Source organism: Solanum pennellii, chromosome 7, assembly GCF_001406875.1.
Source record: "Solanum pennellii chromosome 7, SPENNV200".
In the NCBI taxonomy this organism is placed as follows: domain Eukaryota; kingdom Viridiplantae; phylum Streptophyta; class Magnoliopsida; order Solanales; family Solanaceae; genus Solanum; species Solanum pennellii.
Window position 1 is genome coordinate 2,095,720 of NC_028643.1, and position 24,733 is coordinate 2,120,452.

Below are 24,733 nucleotides of genomic sequence, written 5' to 3' on the forward strand. Positions count from 1 at the left end.
TTTTGTTTTTTTGGTGATTCGAATTTACTATTCACAATCTTAAAATTGAAAGTGAATAATATTTATTATCCGAGAAATTCACTTTTGTCTTTATTTCATGTTTGTCATCATATTTGATACTTTAATAAAGTCAAAAACCTTTTTAACTAATAATTTCTTATGATCTCTTTATTTATAACCTATATTTATTTTTCATAAAATTGAAATAGTATATTATTTTTAAATATGTTATTTCTACCGTCTCAAGTTATCTGTCGTGATTCTTAAAAATAATTATCTCAAATTATTTTTTATTTTTAAAAGTTCAAGATAAGTTCTTTTTTCCATTTTATCCTGAATTATAATTGTTCTTGAAAATTATAAACACCTCAATTATTAAGCGATAGAATAATATAAAATAGTCAAAACTCCTCCCAATAAATATTTTAAATTAGGACAGAAACACTTTAATAAACCTTTTTAAAAATGCTTGTGTTCATGGATTGGGATGTGCATCATATTTATTAACTTAGTGAAAGGACATGCAATTTATAAGTTTTAAACTATGGTGAAATTAGTTTAATATTAGACTACAAAACAGTAATATTATTAGGCTACAAAATAACCAAAAAGGAAAAAAAGAAATAGAGGACATTTAACCTTTTGAATTTAAATAAAAGACATAAGTCACAATAATTACTTCAAAAACTAGTTGATTTTATAGAACTCTTTGATCTTGCTGTTTTTTCTCCTTATTTTGAGATGGATTTAGAGACTCAAAAAGTTCGTTTGGATTGATTTAAAAAAAATAAATTTTAAGTTAAAAATTAAAAGTTAAATTAAATTGACTTAAAAAATAAAAAAAGAGATCTAGTTTTAATTTTTGACTTATTTTAAGTTATTTTTGACTTATTTCAAGTCATATTTTATCTTATCAAATACTTCGTAACTTATTTTAAATCATTTTAACTTATTTTAAATTATTTTTTATATTTATCAAATATTTTAAAAAATTAAAAACTAACTTAAATAAATTTAACCAACTTTTAAGTCAATCCAAACAAGCTCTCAATTCTTGGTTGTGTCAAGTTTGGTAAGCTTCAAGTAACTAATGAAACTCACTCACTTTTTTTTTTGAGTTTGGTGAGTCATAAATATTATGCTGTGTCATTATATATATATATATATATATAAAGTATTTTATAGTCTTTTTAAGGGGTCATTTTAGTCGGATGCAGATACAAATTTAATGTACATTCTTATATAATTTAAGTGAGTAAAATTCTTTTTATACTATTTAAGAACTAAGAAGAATCATCCTGTAGTGTATTTTGTTAAAAAAAAAATCTGATTGAACCAATAAAAAAAGTATTTTTTAAAAAAATTTTGGTTTATATGATGAGAATATTAAAGTTAAGTAAAAAGAATAAAGATATGGATATGATATCTATCTGTCATTCTCAAAATTTGAATTTTGTGTGTTGTTCATTGATATGTTTTTTGCATCATCAAGTAAATTTATTTGCAACAATATATAAGTCTTGAAGTGTTTACAGAGTAAGTTTTGATGGTTAGAAAAATTATGAAAAAGTTTCATTTAACTATGAAAAAAAATAATTACTTTATTCGAAAATTTTAAAATTGAATTTGTATTTACCGATACTTTTTACAAAGAATATTTATAATTTGAATATATTTGGTCTCTCTCAATTTTTAAAAAATCACCTAACTAGTTTAATTATGTGTTCTTCTGACTTGATAATATTTTTTTGTTAATAGCGTGATATTTTTAAAAATAATAGACAAAAAAATGAATTTTGCAACTTTTTAAATAGTGTAAGAAGATTTTTGTTTCACTTATAAACATATTAAAACTACTTTAGCATTTCAAAATATTTTAAAAAAATAAATTTCAAGTTTGAAAAATCCATTTTGCTTTTTTTCAAGTGAAAATGTTTTCTACTTAGGATACTTGTAACTTATAATTCAAATAAAATTAAATTATATTTAGGACCTTTGATGTGCAGTCCACAACCTATCTTAAATACGAAATGCTTTGTGTATCGAACTGTCAAATAAAATTCAAGGTATAAATGATTTTTCATTGACGGGTGGGTGGGGTTGGAATTCAACTTCCCAATATTGTTAAAACAATCAGGAAAAATGGTTGCCCGTAAGGTGTTTGTTTAAATGTCTGAATGAATTCTTTACCTTTGTGGAGGATATGTCACTGTATTCAAAATGGTTGCATGTAAGGTGTTTGTTTAAGTGTCTAAGTGAATTCTTTAAGCTTTGTGAATGATATTTCAATGTCATGTTGATTCAAGATGTGTGGCATTGCACTTTCTAATTGAAAATGTTTATCATTGAGATGTAACTTCAGGTGGTAATGATCGCCCCGGGGTGACGCGGAACATAAACATGATAGATTTTTGATCATCTCACAGACTCACACACCTCTCTATGTTTAAGGATCGGGTAGTATACATGTTTTGGAGTTGATAGGAGGGCTTATCATGTCGCACAATATAATACATGATCAACTCAATAAAGTAAATATTTTTCTGACTTTATAACATTTTGTAGTGAATCAGAAATCAATTACACCTTAGCCTGCATATTAATATGGAGCTTCCTCAATATTATCATCAAATAGTAGTTTCATATATTGATTGCACATGTTAATAGATGGTATGGTAGTATCAACAATATTCTGTAATATTTGTAGGTTTTTTTGTTCTGCTGATTCACGTGATGATAAAACTTAATTCATTTCATGGATAAATAGCCTGTCATTTTTTCGATTCAGGGGACTACTTAATAATTTGTATCTTTAAACGAGTTCTACTTTTGTAGGTCTAATGCATCAGATTCTTTGAAGAGATTGAAAGGAAAGAGGCTGATGCTGGTTGGAGGCTCAGTGAACCGAAACCAGTTTGAATCTCTCCTGTTACATAATATAACCCAAATCACCCTTGGGGAGAAAAATTAGAACAGTCGTATATCTGAACCTGGATTCTCATTTAACAACAATTTTCCAGAGTTTCAAATGAGATTACAAATATTTGGACAACTTCTTTGAGTTCCACAAGAGATTTATAGCTATCTGATAAGAAGATGCAGCAAGGTACAACTTTTGTAATGAATGAGAGGCAAAGGTTGGCCGAACTACTGAGAAATTGTTCTAAGATTTTGTCTTTAGATGTGGGAAAGCAAGTTCATGGAGCTGTATTAAGGATGGGTTATGCATTTGATTTGATGATAGGCAATGATCTCATTGATATGTACGGGAAGTGCAGTAGAGTGGAACTGGCTCGCTCAGTATTTCATAAAATGCCTGAAAGAAATGTGGTTTCTTGGACGGCTTTAATGTGTGGATATTTACATCACTCTAATGCTCAAGAATCCTTGTTGCTTCTCTCTCGGATGCTCTTTTCAAATGTAAGACCCAATGAATACACTTTTTCTACTAACTTAAAGGCATGTGGTATTCTTGGTGTTCTGGAAAATGGACAACAGATTCATGGGTTGTGTGCTAAAAGTGGGTTTGAAAAGCATCCAGTTGCGGGCAATTCAATTATTGATATGTACTCGAGATGTGGGAAACTTGGTGAGGCTGAAAAGAAGTTCCATGAAATGCCAGAAAAGAGTCTCATAACGTGGAATGTAATGATAGCAGGGTACGCAATGGGAGGATTTGGTGATAAATCTTTGTGTCTGTTCAAAAAAATGCAACAACAAGGAGAAATGCCAGACGAGTTTACGTTTGCAAGCACATTGAAGGCTTGCAGTGGTTTTAAGGCGGTCCGTGAAGGAAGCCAAATTCATGGTTTTCTTATTACTAAGGGATTCCTTATTTCCAGCCAAAAAGTTATTGCAGGCGCCCTAATTGATTTGTATGTCAAGTCAGAAAAATTGTTTGAAGCTCATAAGGTGTTTAGTCAAGTTGAACAGAAAAGTGTGATATCATGGACGACACTGACCGTAGGGTATGCTCAAGAAGGCAAATTAACAGAGGCAATGGACTTGTTCAAGCAGCTCAGGGAAAGTAGCATCACATTGGATGGATTTGTGCTGTCAAGCATGATGGGTATCTTTGCTGATTTTACTCTAATTGAGCTTGGGAAACAGTTACATTGTTGTGCAGTAAAAATACCTTCTGGGTTAGACATATCTGTATTGAATTCAATCATGGATATGTATCTAAAATGTGGGTTAATAGAGGAAGCCGAAACACTTTTTGATGTTATGCCAGAAAAAAATGTGATTTCATGGACCGTTATGATCACCGGGTATGGGAAGTATGGTCTCGGTGGAGAAGCAGTTGAACTATTCAAGAAAATGCACATGGATAGGATTGAGCCTGATGAGGTTTCCTACTTAGCTCTGCTCACAGCTTGTAGTCATTCGGGGTTAGTTCAAGAAAGTGAAGAATTCTTTTCAAAACTATGCAATTCAAATTGTTTAAAACCCTCAGTCGAGCATTATGCTTGCATGGTTGATATCTTAGGTCGAGCTGGACGCCTAAGAGAAGCTAAGGTTGTGATAGAGAACATGCCGGTAAAACCAAATGTTGGTATTTGGCAGACACTGCTTGGTGCATGTAGAGTACACAAGAATGTAGAAATAGGAAGAGAAGTTGGAGAGATTCTCTTAAAATTAGATGGCAATAATCCGGTGAATTATGTTATGATGTCAAACATCTTTGCTGATGCCCGCCTATGGGAAGAATGTGAGGTATTAAGAGGACTGGTGAAAACGAAAGGTTTAAGAAAAGAAGCAGGACAAAGTTGGGTGGAGATCGACAAGAAGATGCACTTTTTCTACAACAGAGATGAGACACACCCACTTACTAAAGCTATCCATGAATTTTTATATAAGATGGAGAAGAAAATGAAATATGAACTCGGTTACACACGGGAAGTAAGCTTTTCATTACACGATGTTGAAGATGAAACACGGGATGAGAGCCTGAGATTTCACAGCGAGAAATTGGCAATTGGTTTGGCACTTCTTTCTGGTAGCGATGAAATTGAGGGGAAGCCAATTCGTGTTTTCAAGAATTTGAGAGTTTGTGGAGATTGTCATGAGTACATCAAGGGTTTGTCAAAGATTTTGAAGAAAATATTTCTTGTTAGAGATGCCAATAGGTTCCATAAGTTTGAGAACGGAACATGTTCCTGCAGAGACTATTGGTGATGGTATATTTTAAGTGACACAACTAAGGAGATAAAGAATTTGTGAAGGGCTTTCCGAAGCCTATCTAAGAAGGAAATGCTGCCAGAGCTCGAAGAGGTAATCTCCGACTTATATATGAAAATACTAACACGAGACTTCTTATCTTATGAAAGTGTATGTTGTATCATTGAAGGAAACGAGCAACATTGCTCATTCAGCCTTCTCCACATTCCATATTCATTCTAATAAGGAAAAATGGTATTCTACAACTCTGTCAAACGAGGTTTAAGTTTACTTGTATTTACACAGAGGCAGAGATCGGGATTCAGGTGGAAGTTGTAGTAAAGAGAGTAAACCTGTTTTGAGAGGAGCTATCCTTTGAAAATGAAGATTGTGGAGGAGGTGTTACGGAAAGGCAGCTGCGAGTAGTCTTTTTAAATGTAACACAGTCAATAAATTTCCGAAAGGATGACCACCCATCAGTGTATGAGAAGATCGGTAGAAGGGCAAAGCAAGATTGTGGCCATTGGTGTCTACCCGGAGTCCCCGATGAATGGAATGAGCTAATCTGTGCCACCTTTTGTTTGTTTTCTTTTAACTTCTCCCTAGGAGCTTCCATCTGTTTTCTTCTGGTGACTCGAACTCACAACCTTATGATTTGAAGTGAGCTGTGACACAAAACTCAGTGTTCAATACAACAACTACATCAAATCCCAAGCTAGTTGGGAAACAGTGTTCAATATGTGTACCAAATGTAAGTGTCCATTTCAGTTTCTGCACCAAAAATAGGCAGTAATTTTCCAAGATCCATTGATTACATGATGTAATTGTTCATACTCATATTGACTCAATTTGGACACCATATAGTTTGGAAACTCAATGTATTTTATCTTTTTGACTAGGAATAAAATGCATCCATTCATGGCCAATAAAATTGAGGACAAACATTTATGATCAAACATTTCTATAACAATTTCATTTGTTTGGAGAAAGGGAAAATGCATCATTTTCAATGATGAGATGTTACCGAAGAGAACGACCATAAAAATGATGCATCATTTTAATAATGGTTCTTCCTCATTAGTTGAGACCGATCAATCAGATGGATGATAGAAAAAATAATTAGCCCAGATATTCAGAACTCTATAGAAGAGTAATCTATCAAAAGGATACCCTTACCGATCTCTTAACAACACGTAGATCTACTTAAGGAAAAATTAGTAGAAAATATCCTGGATATACCTGTTGATAATGATACCTGGGGACAACCAATGAGAGATGGTCATAATAAAGATTGCAAGTCATTTTTTGATGTAATGGAAATGCTTAACTTTATGAAATACATAAGCTCTAATTTCAACGAGATATTTGACATTGATATGGCCTTACAGTTCATTGTTCTACATAAGCTTTGAGAGCTATCAGTGTAATAAAATATTGATTCAATGATTATCTATATTGCCTAAGCAACCTCACATCCTCCATAGCATTTGCAATCCCACTAATTAGATTGACATATTTGGCAAGTTCGAGCTTGATTTAATTTATTATAACCGATTAATTTCATTTATTATAAGTTATGTACAATAACATGTCATTACATTTTAAGTGACTTGCATGCCTTCTAGATACACCAAATATAGTACAAGCATCAATAATTAAAAATTATTTAATACACCAAACCTAAAACCTATTGAAGTTATTCAATTGATTCACACACTTTAGAAATGAAAATTTTTAATCGAAACAAGTCATTATTTAAATTAATTCATCAAAATAATATCGATGATGAGTTACAATCATATTACAACCCTTGCAAGCATTAAAATACCATGAGAGTAAGTGTGCTTGTTACTAGAAAACTCAAAATTTCGTAACAAAGCAAGACAACAAGATGGTGTACAATCGATAGTAAATAAACATGAAGTTGAATGTTTTCATAATTAAGTTTTTGAATGATGAACTTGAAGAAGATGTGAAACGAGCAAAAGAGATGAAAGTCACGTTGGATGTGAATTCTGAAAAAGTAGTAGATGATGTGTGGATTTAATGAAAGTTATGGAGTTTACAAAGTTAAAGATAAAGTTGATGATAAGGATTGGTCCATGGAAACACACAAAAATGACATGGACACGGTAGTTGACACTTTGGTTTATGCTAATAAGATGAACGCTATCATGAAGCAATGTTTTCGATCATATTCTAGAGAGAATAATATTTGTTCTAACTCTTTTGATTCCCTTTTGGTTAGGGAGTAACGTCAACCTAGTTTGGACGGTTATAAGTTGCACATCTAGAATTGACAAACATGCCTGTGGAACACATGTTGCTTGTTTTGTTTGTCCTATCTCTATTTTGAAACCCTTAATAGATACTTTGAACACTTCGACGTATGAGGTGTCAACACAAACTATATATGGATTTCTTCTTTTAGAAATAAGACGGTGTTGATTAATGCTTCAAAATAGTCCATTTCGTTTCTAGTTTTTAGCTAGTACAAAAAGTAACGTTGTTTAGTTATTTAGAATTAAATTAATTGTTGTTTTTAGTTGATAGGGTAGAGTTAGTAGGCATGTTTGTCCACTCTCTTTTTAGTTGCTTATTTTTTTGGTAATGTTAGTTAGTTGTAGGCCTATTTAAAAGGTCATTGTTGTACCTCTTTTGCTGCAGTTAAAAAAGACTTCAGAAAATCTCTCTCAAATATAGTGATCATGGATAATTTTGTCTTTATCACTCGTTCTTCCTCATGAGTTGAAATGGATCATTTAGATGGATGGAGGATAAAATAATGAGCTCAGATATTTATGAACTCCATACAAGAGTTCTCTATCACAATACCTCTATAGATCCACTAACAACAAGTAGGTCTATGTCAGGTTCAATCAGTTAGTTTCAGTCCAAATTGGATAAATAATATAGTGTTGGTGAGTTATTTTTTTACTGGTCAATTTTTTTGTGGACCTCTTATAAGAGGTCATGTGGCAAAACTGTTTTTACAAAATCACTATTAAAAATAATGATATAAATAAACATGTTTTATAAAAACGATGACCTAAATGTGCCATACTCTAGACGAATGACATAGGTGAGTCATTTCCAATAGTTTGATGGCATATTTGAATTATTTTCCAATTATTAATAAAAGATACACTAAGAGAATTACCAATTTGTATACGTCATACACTTCAAATATAATTAATAATTAATGTAATTTGATTTATTATATCTAAATTTTATTATTTATTAAAAAATTATAAATAAAATTACTTGTAATTATATTAAAATAACTTACTTGTATACAAGATCCGTCAAAGCAAGTTCTAGAAGGAATATGACTAGAAAAAAATTAATGTATTAGTAATCACAATATCTAATCTTAAATATATGAAACCAATCTTTATTAGAAAAATAATTATAGTGTGATTTACCTTCCAAATTTAATGCTAAATAATTCATATAAATTTCTACCTTTTTTCCCCTCAACATTGTAAATTTTCATCAAACACATTTCTCTATAATTACTATTATGAATACGACCACCAACTCTGCCCCTGTTCAAGGTCCCCAAAAGGTCAGGAAGACTATCACCCACTTTGAGAAGCTAAACAACTTGTTAGTGCTTCCATTTGCATTCGCTATTGCACATGTTTTTCCACATTGGATGGAGGAAATGGTCCAACTTATAGATAAAGGGAACACACATCGTTTTGAATTATTGGATATAACTGAAGAGAATAATCTTGCTAATGATGCAGGAGCTTATGTGGTGAAGATGAAGCCATGTAAGGACTATGCAATAGCTTGTGCGAATTTGTTCAGAAATCGGGGATTGAGCTATGGTGATAAGGTCGAACTCTATTGGGATACTAATTCCCATAATTTTAAATTTAAGTTAATTAATTAGGATCTTATTTCTTTAAATCTTATGATGTTTTGAGAGGAGATCCAATGAATTTCATAGTTATATTTGAAATGAAATAAGAATATTTAAATTCTATTATTTTTATTTTCCTAATTCTTTAATGTTATGTTACTCGATCATTTATTTTAGGCCAAATACATAAACAAATCCCTAAACTTTTTGGGTTTTTTCCCTCAGGTACCTCAATTACGTCATTTTTCAATTGAATCATTGAACCAGCCATAATTTGTTTCTTTAGAACACTGTGGGTTGATTTTGATCAGCTTTTCTATTGTAAATGACTTCAATTGTGTTCGAATTGTAATAATTTTGATTGAAGAAATGAAGACAAACCGTGTTAGTCTCATTTGTTTTCTAATGTGTTCAAATGACTTAAGTAAAACACAATTATTCTCAAACATTTTCACTATCAATTGAACTAATGATTTGTGGAACAACATATGTATCCTCTATCAATACCCCTCACAAATCTGGTTTCACATCAGACAATGGTGTCTGTTTAAACGGAATAAATTATGGGGGTTCAATGATTCAATAGGAAAATGACTTAGTTGAGGTACCTGAGGGAAAAAACCCAATAAATTTAGGGATCTGCTTATGTATTTGACCTTTATTTTATGTGTTATAATCTAACAAGATATAAATTATAAAAAAGTAATGAAAACTTTTGAATAGTGTACTCTGATGTGTATAATATATCAAAACATCAGAGTGAGAAATTTTTATCTTATGAAAGTGTATGTTGTATCATTGAATTGGGAAACGAGCAACATTGACCTTCCCCACATAATAAGGAAAAATGGTATTCTACAAATCAGTCAAACATGATTTAAGCTTAGTTGTATTTAGTTGTAGTAGAGAGAGTAAACCTGTTCCAGAGGAGCTATCCTTTGAAAATGAAGAGAACAACCATTAAAATGCATCCATTCATGACCAATAAAACTAAGGCAAACATTTATGATCAAATATTCCTATAACAATTTCATTAGAGAGATTATTAATTTATCGAATATTAATTTATAGAGGTTTTACTGTATTTATAAAATCTCAATATCAATTTTTCACTAATTAATGTTATGAAAATCATATAATTAAAAAAATTTATATTCAATTTTCACTAATTATTATTATAAAACTTTATGGTAATACAATATAGTTTTATCTATTAAATTTAAATTTTTTTAATTTAGAAAATTGAACACCTATAGATTAACATGTTCTTTGACATATTTTTGTCACAGTTTATTTATTTTATTTTTCAGAATTTTGTATCCTTAGTTAAATCGTATTTATTCCAATATGTATACCATTTGCATTTGTATTCATTCTAGTTTTCATGTTGTGTTTTGTGTAATGAAACTTGTATTTTATTAGTTTGTATTCATTCCAATATGTATGTCAAATAAATATGTAGCTATTTAAGAAATACATTTGTATTCGTATATTTTTATCACTATGTATTTATTTTTCTCTTTAGAATCTTGTTTTTTTTTCTTAAAGTCGTATTCATTCCCAAATATATATTATTTGTATTTGTATTCGAATACAGATACAAATAAACTAATAGAAAGTTGTTCTTCCTATAAATAAATGGCATAAGTAGTTGACATAACTTTGGATGAATACAATTTAGGGATAAGTACAAAATTCATATACTATGCAATATGAAATTTTTGATGAATACAAATATTGATATTATACATGAAGTATTTGAATACAAATTGAGAAAGAATACCAAATTCTAAAAAAGTACTATAAATACAAAACAAACAAATAGAAAGTTTTTCGACAACTATTCGGTCTTTGTCGTCTTTTTCAAGATCCCCACGAGTAGACGAAGATTCTACATTTGCGTTCTGAATTTGAGGAAGGTTTTGCACACCAATTGAGTCTTGCAAATGTTCTGACCCTCTTCTTCCCTCATTTTAGCAGTGGATCCTACATTATCCGCTATTTCTTGAGTAATAAATAAATTAAAGGATGAAAAATCACTAGAATTTGGTTGATTAAGATGAATACCTCTTGTAAGCCTCTTGGATTCAACTATTGGAGAGTAAACCCTCACGGATATTGAAAAATACAAACAACAATTTTTTCAGATTTAAACAAAAACAAAATCAGAAAAGAAATTTGGAAATAGGATAAAGATTAGGGATACCTTAATCAAAGGATTCTTGCTGATCCAATTTTTTATTAAAAAAAAAAACACAACCAAAATATATGGAAGAGAAAAATTGATAAGTTGAATATTGGAGGAAAATGAAAAAAGATAAATATAAGAGAGATTCTTTTTTTTAAAAAGGATAAATATAATTAATTGAAAAAAGGGAGATAAAATAGTAAAAATTGGGAAAAATAAAGTTTTTAAAATAATGACATTTTTGACATTATTACTAATATTTATAAAGTATGGATACTTTTACTAAATATGTTATTATTTTTGTCTAGTTTACTAATTTTTCCTTTAATTTAACAAGACATAAAGCTTAAGAAAGTAATGAAAACTTTTGAATCATGTAGTAAGATGTGAATAATATATCCAAATATCATTAAAAAAAATTCAAAATCAACAAAATGTTTTATCCAACTATGCTCCTGTTATATAAGCTACACATCAGTTCTCCATAAAAATGCTCCTCTCAAGTCGATGGATTAACAATTTCTTCAATTGTTCTAATACATGTGAATGGAAATTTGTTGGTAGAATCGATATAATTGGGGAAGGGCACGTAGAAAATGAATGGGAATATCAAAAAGTTGGAATAAGAAATGGATAAAAATTTAATTTGAAAAAGTATAGAGAAAGAATTGATGATTTTGTGTTTATTAATGATTCTTCCTTATTAGTTGAGACCGGTCAATACGATGGATGATAGAAAAATTAATTAGTCCAAATATTTCTTAACTTTATAAAGAGTTATCTATTAAAACGATACCCTTACCGATCTCTTAACAACATGTTGATCTACCTTAGAAAAAATTAGTACAAAAAGTCGTGGATTTACTTCTTGATATAATACTCGAGGACAACCAATGAGGGATGGTCATAAAAGAATACAAGTCATTTTCTGATGTAATTGAAATGCTTAACTTTATGAAATACATAAGCTCTAATTTCAACAAGATATTTGACATTGATATGGTTTTATAGTCCATTGTTCTACACAAGCTTTGGGAGGTATCAGTGAAATAGAATATTGATTCATACAGAAGAAATGATTATCTATGGTGCCTAAGCAACCTCACATCCTCAATCCCACTAATTAGATTGACGTATTTGGTAAGTTCGAGCTTGATTTAATTTATTATAACTGATTAATTTCATTTATTATAAGTTATGTACAATTAGATGTAACTACATTATAAGTGACTTGCATGCCTTCTAGATACACCAAATATAGTACAAGCATCATTAATTAAATTATTTAATACATCAAACCTAAAACCTATTGAAGTTATTCAATTGATTCACACTTTACTTTACCGTAAATGAAAATCTTTAATCGAAATAATTCATTATTTAAATTAATTCATCAAAATAGAACCGATGATGAGTTACAATCATATTTCAACCATTGCAAGCATTAGAAATACGATAAGAGTAAGTGTGCTTGTTACTAGAAAATTCAAAATTTCGTAACAAAGCAAGACAAAGATGAACGTGAAGAAGATGTGAAACGAGCAAAAGAGATGAAAGTCATGTTAGATGCGAATTCTGAAAAAGTAGTACATGATGTTTGGGTTTCATAAAAGCCACGGAGTTTAGCAGATTTAAAGATAAATTTGTGATAAGGATAGGTCCGTGGAAACACATAAGAAAGACATGGACACGGTAGTTGACACTTTGGTTTATGCTAATAAGATGAACGTTATCATGAAGCAAGGTGTTCGATCATATTCTAGAAAAAATGATATTTGTTCTAACTCTTTTGATGCCCTTTTGGTTAAAGAGTAACGTCAACATAGTTTGGACGGTTGTAAGTTTTAAGTTGCACATCCGGAATTGACAAATATGCTGTTGGAACAACATGTTGCTTGTTTTGTTTGTCCTATCACTATTTTGAAACCTTTAATAGATAATTTGAACACTTCGACGTATGAGGTGTCAACACAAAACATATGTGGATTTATTTTTTTAGAAATAAGATGGTTATTAATTCTTCAAAATAGTCCATTTGGTTCCTAGTTTTTAACTAGTAAAAAATTAACGTTGTTTAATTATTTAACATTAAATTATTTGTTGTTTTTTAATTGTTAGGGTAGAGTTAATAGGCATGTTTATGACTCTATTTTTTAGTTGCTTATTTTTTGGTAATGTTAGTTAGTTGTAGACCTATTTAAAAGGTCATCCTTGTACCTCTACTGCTGCAATTAAAAAAGACTTCATGATCTCAAATATAGAGCCATCATGGAAAGTTTTGTCTTTATCATTTGTTCTTCCTCATGAGTTGAAGTCGATCATTTAGATGGATGGATGATAAAATAAAGAGCTCAGATATTGATGGACTCTATACAAGAGTTCTCTATCACAACAATACCCTTATAGATCTATTAACAACCTCTAGATCTATGTTAGATTCAATGAGTTAGTTTTAGTCCATGTTGCATAAAATAATAGAGTGTTGCTGAGTTATTTTTTTATTGGGTCTAATTTTTTTGTAGACCTCTAACGAGAGGCCATGGGGCAAAATTGTTTTTACAAAATCACTATAAAAAATAATGATATAAATGAACATGTTTTATAAAAAAGATGACCTAAATGTGCCATACTCTAGACGGATGGCATATGTGAGTCATTTCCAATAGTCTGATGACATATTTAAATTATTTTCCAATTATTAATAAAAGGTACACTAAGAGAATTACTAATTTGTATACGTCATACACCTTCAAATATAATTAATAATTAGTATAATTTGATTTAATATATCTAAATTTTTATTATTTATTAAAAAATTATTTAATAAAATTACTTAACTTACTTGTATAAAAGATCCGTCAAAGCAAGTTCTACAAGGAATATGACTAGAAAAAAATTAATGTATTAGTAATCACAGTATCTAATCTTAAATATATGAAACCAATCTTTATTAGAAAAATAATTATAGTGTGATTTACCTTCCAAATTTAATGGTAAATAATTCCTATAAATTTCTACCTTTTTCCCCTCAGCATTATAAATTTTCAATAGTTTGATGGCATATTTAAATTATTTTCCAATTATTAATAAAAGGTACACTAAGAGAATTACCAATTTGTATAGGTCAAACACTTCAAATATAATTAATAATTAGTGTAATTTGATTTATTATATCTAAATTTTTATTATTTATTAAAAAATTATAAATAAAATTACTTGTAATTATATTAAAATAACTTACTTGTATAAAAGATCCGTCAAAGCAAGTTCTAGAAGGAATATGACTAGAAAAAAATTAATGTATTAGTAATCAGAGTATCTAATCTTAAATATATGAAACCAATCTTTATTAGAAAAATAATTATAGTGTGATTTACCTTCCAAATTTAATGCTAAATAATTCCTATAAATTTCTACCTTTTTCCCCTCAACATTGTAAATTTTCATCAAACACATTTCTCTATAATTACTATTATGAATACAATCAACCACTCTGCCCCTGTTCAAGGTCCCCAAAAGATTAGGAAGACTATCACCCAGTTTGAACAGCTAAATAACTTGTTAGTTCTTCCATTTGCATTCGCTATTGCAAATGTTTTTCCACATTGGATGGAAGAAATGGTCCAACTTGTAGATAAAGGGAACACACATTGTTTTGAATTATTGGACGTAACTGAAGAGAACAATCCTGTTAATAATGCAGGAGCTTATGTGGTGAAAATGAAGCCATGTAAGGACTATGCAATAGCTTGTGCGAATTTGTTCAGAAATCGGGGATTGAGCTATGGTGATAAGGTCGAACTCTATTGGGATACTAATTCCCATAATTTTAAATTTAAGTTAATTAATTAGGATCTTATTTCTTTAAATCTTATGATGTTTTGAGAGGAGATCCAATGAATTTTATAGTTATATTCGAAATAAAATAAGAATATTTAAATTCTATTGTTTGTATTTTCTAATTCTTTGAATGTTATGTTACTCGATCGTTTATTTTATGTGTTATAATTTAACAAGATATAAATGCATCCATTCCTGACCAATAAAATTAAGAATAAACATTTATGATCAAATATTCCTATAATAATTTCATTAGAGAGATTATTAGTTTACCGAGTATTAATTATAGAGGTTTTACTGTATTTATAAAATTTCAATATAAATTTTTCACTAATTATTGTTATGAAAATCATATAATCAAAAAATTTTATAGTCAATTTTCACTAATTATTGTTATAAAACTTTATGGTAATACAATATAGTTTTATCTATTAAATTTAAATTTTTTTAATTTAGAAATTCGAACATCTATAGTTTTACATGTTATTTGAGATATTTTTGTCACAATTTATTTGTTTTATTTCGAGAATTTTGTGTCCTTAGTTAAATTGTATTTATTCCAATATGTATACCATTTGTATTTGTATTCATTCTAGTTTTCATTTTGTGTTTTGTATAATGAAACTTGTATTTTATTAGTTTGTATTCATTTCAATATGTATGTCAAATAAATATGTAGCTATTTAATAAATACATTTGTATTCGTATATTTTTTTCACTATGTATTTATTTTTCTCTTCAGAATCTTGTTTTCTTTTCTAAGTCGTATTCATTCCCAAATATATATTATTTGTCTTTGTATTGGAATACAAATACAAATAAACTAATAGAAAGTTGTTCTTACTATAAATGAATAGCATAACTAGTTGACATAACTTTGGATGAATACAATTTAGGGACAAATACAATATTCATATACTATGCAACATGAATTTTTTGATGAATACAAATATTGATATTATACATAATAATTTGAATACAAATTGAGAAAGAATATCAAATTCTAAAAAAGAACTATAAATACAAAGCAAACTAATAGAAAATTGTTCGACAACTATTCGGTCTTTGTCGTCTTTTTCAAGATCCCCACGAGTAGACGAAGATTCTACATTTGCGTTGTGAATTTGAGGAAGGTTTTGCACACCAATCGAGTCTTCCAAATGTTCTGATCCTACACTATCCGCTATTTCTTGAGTAATAAATAAATAAAAGGATGAAAAATCACTAGAATTTGGTTAATTAAGATGATTACCTCTGGTAAGCCTCTTGGATTCAGCTATTGGAGAGTAAATCCTCACGGATATCGAAAAATACAAAAAATATTTTTTTAAGATTTAAACAAAACCAAAATCAGAAAAGAAATATGAAAATAGGATAAAGATTAGGGATACCTTAATCAAAGGATTCTTGCTGATCCAATTTTTGATAAAAAAAATAACCAAAATATATGGAAGAGAAAAATTGATAAGTTGAATATTGGAGGAAAATCATAAAAGATAAATATAAGAGATATTTTTTTTAAAAAAAAGAGGATAAATATAATTAATTGAAAAAAAGGGAGATAAAATAGGAAAAAATTGGGAAACATAAAGTTTTTAAAATAATGACATTTTTGACATTATTACTAATATTTATAAAGTATGGATATTTTTACTAAATATGTTATTATTTTTGTCTGGTTTACTAATTTTTACTTTAATTTAACAAGATATGAAGTTTAAGAAAGTAATGAAAACTTTTGAATCATGTAGTAAGATACGAATAATATATCCAAATATTTTTAAAAAAAATTCAAAATCAACAAAATGTTTTATCCAACTATGCTCCTGTTATATAAGCTACACATCAATTCTCCATAAAAATGCTCCTCTCAAGTCGATGGATTAACAATTTCTTCAATTGTTCTAATACATGTGAATGGAAATTTGTTGGTAGAATCGAAATAATTGGGGAAGGGCACGTAGAAAATGAATGGAAAATATCAAAAAGTTGGAATAAGAAATGAGTTTTTGGTTAGATGTGTGAAATTGGATAAAAATTTAACTTGAAAAAACACAAAGCAAGAATTGATGATTTTGTTTTTTATTAATGATTCTTCCTCATTAGTTGAGATTGATCAATAAGATGGATGATAGAAAAATTAATTAGTCCATATATTAATGAATATATAGAAGAGTTATTTATCAAAGCAATATCCTTACCAATCTCTTAACATCATGTTGATTTACCTTAGGAAAAATTAGTACAAAAAGTCATGGATATACTTTTTGATAATGATACCTGAGGACAACCAATGAGAGATGGTCATAATAAAGAATACAAGTCATTTTCAATGTAATTGAAATGCTTAACTTAATGAAATACATAAGCTCTAATTTCAACAAGATATTTGACATTGATATGGTTTTATAGTACATTGTTCTACACAAGCTTAGGGAGGTGTCAGTGTAGTAAAATATTGATTCATACAGAAGAAATGATTATCTAGGGTGCCTAAGCAACCTCACATCCTCAATAGCATTTGCAATCCCACTAGTTAGATTGATGTATTTGGTAAGTTCGTGCTTGATTTAATTTATTATAACCGATTAATTTCATTTATTATAAGTTATGTACAATTACATGTAATTAAATTTTAAGTAACTTGCATGCCTTCTAGATACACCAAATATAGTACAAACATCAATAATTAAATTATTTAATACATCAAACCTAAAACCTATTGAAGTTATTCAATTGATTCACACACTTTACTTTTCTGTAAATGAAATTTTTTAATCGAAATAATTCATTATTTAAATTAATTCATCAAAATAGAATCGATGATGAGTTACAATCATATTTCAACCATTGCAAGCATTAGAAATACGATGCGAGTAAGTGTGCTTGTTACTAGAGCCATAATGGAAAGTTTTGTCTTTATCATTTGTTCTTCCTCATGAGTTGAAATTAATCATTTAGATGGATGAATGATAAAATAAAGAGCTCAGATATTGATGGACTCTATACATGAGTTCTCTATCACAACAATACCCTTATAGATCTATGAACAACCTCTAGATCTATGTTAGATTCAATGAGTTAGTTTTAGTCCACGTTGGATAAAATAATAGAGTGTTGCTGAGTTATTTTTTTTACTGGGTCTAATTTTTTTGTAGACCTCTAACGAGAGGCCATGTGGCAAAATTACTTTTACAAAATCACTATGAAAAATAATGATATAAATGAACATGTTTAATAAAAACGATGACCTAAATGTGCCATACTCTAGACGGATGGCATATGCGAGTCATTTCCAACAGTCTGATGGCATATTTAAATTATTTTCCGATTATTAATAAAAGGTACACTAAGAGAATTACCAATTTGTATAGGTCAAACACTTCAAATATAATTAATAATTAGTGTAATTTGATTTATTATATCTAAATTTTTATTATTTATTAAAAAATTATAAATAAAATTACTTGTAATTATATTAAAATAACTTACTTGTATAAAAGATCCGTCAAAGCAAGTTCTAGAAGGAATATGACTAGAAAAAAATTAATGTATTAGTAATCAGAGTATCTAATCTTAAATATATGAAACCAATCTTTATTAGAAAAATAATTATAGTGTGATTTACCTTCCAAATTTAATGCTAAATAATTCCTATAAATTTCTACCTTTTTCCCCTCAACATTGTAAATTTTCATCAAACACATTTCTCTATAATTACTATTATGAATACAATCAACCACTCTGCCCCTGTTCAAGGTCCCCAAAAGATTAGGAAGACTATCACCCAATTTGAGCAGCTAAACAACTTGTTAGTGCTTCCATTTGCATTCGCTATTGCACATGTTTTTCCACATTGGATGGAGGAAATGGTCCAACTTGTAGATAAAGGGAACACACATTGTTTTGAATTATTGGACGTAACTGAAGAGAACAATCCTGTTAATAGTGCAGGAGCTTATGTGGTGAAGATGAAGCCATGTAAGGACTATGCAATAGCTTGTGCGAATTTGTTCAAAAATCGGGGATTGAGCTATGGTGATAAGGTCGAACTCTATTGGGATACTAATTCCCATAATTTTAAAGTTAAGTTAATTGATTAGGATCTTATTTCTATAGATCTTATGATGTTTTGAGGGGAGATCCAATGAATTTTATAGTTATATTCGAAATAAAATAAGAATATTTAATTCTATTGATTTTATTTTCCTAATTCTTTAAATGTTATGTTACTCGATCATTTACTTTATGTGTTATAATTAAACAAGATATAAATTATAAAAAAGTAATGAAAACTTTTGAATAGTGTACTCTGATGCGTATAATATATCAAAACATCATAAGGAGAAATTTTTATCTTATGAAAATGTATGTTGTATCATTGAATTAGGAAACGAGCAACATTGACCTTCCCCACATTCTAACAAGGAAAAATAGTGTTCTACAAATATGTCAAACATGATTTAAGGTTAGTTGTATTTAGTTGTAGAGAGAGTAAATCTGTTCCAGAGGAGCTATCCTTTGAAAATGAAGAGAACAATCATTAAAATGCATCCATTCATTGACCAATAAAATTAAGGACAAACATTTATGATCAAATATTTCTATAAGAATTTCATTTAAGAGATTATTAATTTACCGAGTATTATTTTATAGAGGTTTTTTACTGTATCTATAAAATTTCAATATCAATTTTTCACTAATTATTGTTATGAAAATCATATAATCAAAAAAAAATTATATTCAATTTTCACTAATTATTGTTATAAAACTTTATGGTAATACAATATAGTTTTATCTATTAAATTTAATTTTTTTTAATTTAGAAATTTGAACACCTATAGTTTTATATGTTATTTGACATACTTTTCTCACAGTGTATTTGTTTTATTTTCCATAATTTTGTATCCTTAGTATTTATTCTAGTTTTCATGTTGTGTTTTGTATAATGAAACTTGTATTTCTTTATTTGTTTGTATTCATTCCAATATGTATGTCAAATAAATATGTAGCTATTTAAGAAATACATTTGTATTCATATATTTTTTTCACTATGTATTTATTTTTCTCTTCATAATCTTGTTTCCTTTTCTAAGTCGTATTCATTTCCAAATATATATTATTTGTATTTGTATTCGAATACAAATACAAATAAACTAATAGAAAGTTGTTCTTCCGATAAATAAATAACATAACTAGTTGACATACCTTTGGATGAATACAATTTAGGGACAAATACAAGATTCATGTACTATGTAACATGAAATTTTTAATGAATACATCGTGATTTGAATACAAATTGAGAAAGAATACCAAATTCTAAAAAAGAACTATAAATACAAAACAAACAAATAGAAAATTGTTCGACAACTATTCGGTCTTTGTCGTCTTTTTCAAGATTCCCACGAGTAGACGAAGATTCTACATTTGCGTTCTGAATTTGAGGAAGGTTTTGCGCACCAATTGAGTCTTGTAAATGTTCTAACCCTTTTCTTCCCTCATTTTAGCAGTGGATTCTACATTATCTGTTATTTCTTGAGTAATAAATAAATTAAAGGATGAAAAATCACTAGAATTTGGTTGATTAAGATGAATACCCTGGTAAGCCTCTTGGATTCAGACATTGAAGAGTAAACCCTCACAGATATTGAAAAATACAAACAACAATTTTTAAGATTTAAACAAAAACAAAATCAGAAAAGAAATTGAATATTTTGATGTTGTTGTACTAGTATGAAATTGTATGACAATCAAACTAATCTTTGTTTGATATTGTTATCATGGAATTTCCAATACTAAGTTGTTTGATCTACAATATATCTACACCATGGTTAAATTAATTTCCATCTTTATAGCCCCAAACATTGTGGCAATCATACACAGAGCAAACTGTCTTGAAAATTAGCAGTAAGACAAAGAATATTGACAAAGCAACAGGCAACAACTTCAAAGAAACATAGATGCTTTTCTTAAATCCTCTACGAGCCCTAACGATTAGCCTTTGGTCGTAGTATTCGTTGACTTTCTTCATGACAATCTCCACATTAGAAATTTCACTAGATCTCACAAATGAACTTTGCATTGTACTGAACAAAGTGGCAATTTCCTTATCAGTCAAATCCCCTTTGATAACACCAGCTTGCCTAAGAACCCTCACATCCTCAGTAGTATTTGCAATCCCACTCATTAGATTTATGTATCTGGCAAATTCGAGCTTGGACTTCGACATGGCAGCTTCATATATCATCAAGTTTCTAAGTATAACTTCTGAGCCAGCATCCATTGTGATCACAGGAAGGTATAAAGCTGAAGAAGCTTGTTCAAATTTAATCTTACAGATACCCTCGCGGATGGGGATGCATTTGACACTGGCATAACACCATAATTGGGATGCTGAAGGGATAGTAATGATATTCTTACTTTCTTCGTCTTCATTTCTTTCCATACCTTCCCTAAATAGCCCGGAAATCTTTGACCATGGCACGTTTGATAAAATCTGGTTGATGGGCTTTACAACTTTTTGCACTTTTCTTGGACCTATAGGCTCTAGCACCTTCAACATTGTTTCGAATTTGTGAATGATGTCACCATGTGTATCTTGATCATGTGCTTCATCTTTATCGTCATGTTTGATATTAATGATGTGTGATGTTTGAATAGGAACCGAAGCAAAATCTACATGATCATCGAGGATTAAACGATACATAAGATCTAGCAAATGAAGAGGCTGAGTTTCTTTGATGTTATTTCCATGATACTCGTTGTTTGCAGGCAAAGGAAGTGGGGAATGCATTTCACAAAAGCGCCTAAACATGGAAATTAACTCTGCATCTTCTCTGTCCTCAGGGGAAGAGAGATGGAGAAACTTTCGAATTTGCCTCAAAACCACAAAGGGGATTTGGTTCTCAAGCATCATAAAGTCTCGGGTGAAAATGGAGTCATCGATATTATTTTCAGGATCATTATGCAGGTTACTGCTATACGCTGAACGGAAAATATTAATCAAGAATAGACCATCGATGGCTACTATCCAAGCTAAAGTCTCCTCATCTATGTCCATGAACCGGTTATAACAGACGCGGACAACAAGGTCGTTCTCTCTGAGTTTGTCAATCAAGAGATGCTCGAAATTGATGATTTGAGCAGGCTCAAGAATGTCCTTGATGGCAGCAAGTTTGTACCTTTCCATTTGATATAGGTCTGGTCTTAAATGGTGATAAGGTCCCATGCCAATGAGCTGAGGAGTATACGCTTCTGGTTTCTCATGAGTTAGTGTTTTCGGAACCTGAAGGACACAGACAGGAGGGAGAAGATTCAAGTCAATGTCAACTTCTTTTTGAAGGGCATTACTTATGCGGTCTGTCCATCTCCTAGAGCTTGAATTTGAGGGAATAATCTGATCCAATGTCATGTTTCTTTAATTTGTTTGCAGTTAAATATATTATTCGTGCATGCATATACGTATTTATAGATGAATTCTATCACATTTTGCTTATGAGTTTTGAATAGTACAATACACGATTAGGTTGCTGCTAAGAAAGTAGTGGAGACACAGGGAGTTTATTGCTTCCTTCCTTCCTTCTTCAGATACTTTCATATTCAACGAACAAACTTCATATCCCAACCAGCCAAAATCAACCATTCAATTAGGCTAGAAATAGTGATGAACGCGTCAAGTTTAGGTTATGTTTGGCAACATAAATAGTGCTAGTTAGTCACGACAAGCTAAGTTATCCCGTATGCTTTCACATGTGAGATTAAAATCAACCATTTAATAAGGCTAGGCTAGAAATAATACACATTCTTATTTTAGAGAGGTGATGACATTTGAAGAATATGTATTGATAAGTCATATATCTTTTGTTGGGCTGTCAACTTCTATGACTTCATGAATAAGACACCCAAACAACAATCAATATATCTCCTTTACTTTGCTCAACTACTCATCTTACTTCTCCTTGAAACATGGAAATGGAACCAAAAACGAAAGAGGAAATTTCAGTAAACACGCTATTATGGGGTTCAATTACGTAAAGGATCGACAGTTTGGTACAAGCAAAAAGCTGGCATCCATTTAAAAAAAACAAACACTAGTTTTTTTTCCTTCCCTCTCCCCCTCAGGACGGGGTTCTGTTTTGCGGAAAAAGGCTCAAATGAGAACTCTCTTGAGGCAGAGGTGGTGTTTTTGTTACCATGTAATTAATGTCATTCTAGTTAGGACAAGTCTGTTTTCTTCAATAGGCCTACTTAAGCTATGTAGAGTTCAGGTTGCGACCTATAAAGATATTTTATATGAAAGCAAGAGATCAGTTGAGTGACTTTTATAGTCTACTATATATGGCATTCTATCCCGATCAATCACTTGTTATTGCTATCTCGTAACGATCTAAAAAGGTCAAATTATGACATACTCATAGAGTCTAATATCAAGTAAAAAGTCTTTTTCCACTCGCGAGACTTTGGAATTATACTGTATTGTGTTGATGAATACAACATATGAACAGACGGTATCTACGAGAAAAGTAGTATACAAAATGAAAATAAAGATATCATACAATATAATTTAAGTGAGAATCAAAATAAATAGTACTATTGTATTCAAATAAATAAGTAGTTGGAATAGGTAACAACTATCCAAACAAAGCTGTTAACTTTTTATTCAAATAAAATGCAATGCCCAAAAGCAATTTCTACTGACAAATTGAGATTTAGGACCTTAGTGTGCAGTCATTGCGAGGATGTTTTGTGCATCGGACTGTCTCACTAAATTCCAGGTATGAAATTTCTTCACACTTGTGTTTTGTAATTTCATTCCATGTCTGAATTTGTGAGTTGATTCTGTGTGATTTGTTGTTGACGGGTGGGTGATGGTGGTAGTGGGGTGGGGTGGAATTTGACTTCCTGAGGTTATTATGGAAATCAGGGAAAATGGTTGCCTGTAAGGTGTTTGTTTAAGTGTCTGAATGAATTTTTTTTAGCTTTGTGAAGGATATTTCACTGCCATGTTGATTCAAAATGGTTGTCTGTAAGGTGTTTGTTTAAGTGTCTGAATGAATTATGTAGCTTTGTGAAGGATATTTCACTGTCATGTTGATTCAACATGGTTAGATAGTTCACTCTGACTATGGCATTGCACGTTCTGATTGAAAATGTCTATCATTGAGATGTTTCTGGTTGACTGAAACCTCATATATACAAAACCATCCGCAAATAACTTACGCCATGACACCTCAACTTGAATTTGTTGCGTCAATACATCATCACCTTGAATTTTTCGCGTCAACACATCCTTCTTCAAGGCAAATAGAAATGGCTAAGGGTTGATCCTCGGTGCAACTCTACTAACACGGGAAAGTGTTTTGAGTCTCTTCCCAGTGTCCTAACTCCGGTCTTGGCTCCATTGTACATGTCCTTAATCGACCTAATGTACGCCACGTGTAGGGTATTTCACGGATTGGTTTGGTTATTGGTTAAAATCAAAACCAAATCAATTTATCCCCCTCTTCGTTCAAGAATTTATGGAAGTATGTCTGTCATCTCCTACTAATGATTACTTCCTCTAACAGTACTTTGTCATCCTCATCCTTGATGCACTTCACTTGGTCAAGGTCACGGGCCCTCCTCTCTCTAGCCTTAGCTAACCTGTTTAACTTCTTATCCCCACGTGTGTTCAC

General features: G+C 30.1%; 2 protein-coding genes across 6 annotated transcripts; one reads left to right on the forward strand and one right to left on the reverse strand.

Annotated features, from left to right (window-relative positions):
- The first annotated feature begins 1,462 nt into the window (after window positions 1-1,462).
- LOC107024509 (putative pentatricopeptide repeat-containing protein At3g15130) lies at window positions 1,463-6,086 on the forward strand. Of its 5 annotated transcripts, none has more exons than XM_015225497.2 (3): window positions 1,463-1,536; window positions 2,836-5,274; window positions 5,467-6,086. In XM_015225497.2, exon 2 carries the CDS (start codon window positions 3,097-3,099, stop codon window positions 5,176-5,178), a length of 2,082 nt encoding a protein of 693 aa, XP_015080983.1. In that variant the 5' UTR covers window positions 1,463-1,536; window positions 2,836-3,096; the 3' UTR covers window positions 5,179-5,274; window positions 5,467-6,086. The 5 variants fall into 5 exon arrangements, with proteins under 5 accessions (XP_015080983.1, XP_015080980.1, XP_015080982.1 ...); XM_015225494.2 differs by lacking the exon at window positions 1,463-1,536 and adding an exon at window positions 1,744-2,531; XM_015225496.2 differs by lacking the exon at window positions 1,463-1,536 and adding an exon at window positions 1,744-2,230.
- Window positions 6,087-20,895: 14,809 nt separating this feature from the next.
- LOC107024730 (putative UPF0481 protein At3g02645) lies at window positions 20,896-22,470 on the reverse strand. The gene has a single exon (XM_015225714.1). The coding sequence runs from the start codon at window positions 22,468-22,470 to the stop codon at window positions 20,896-20,898; it is 1,575 nt and encodes a 524-aa protein (XP_015081200.1).
- Between the last annotated feature and the right edge of the window lie 2,263 nt (window positions 22,471-24,733).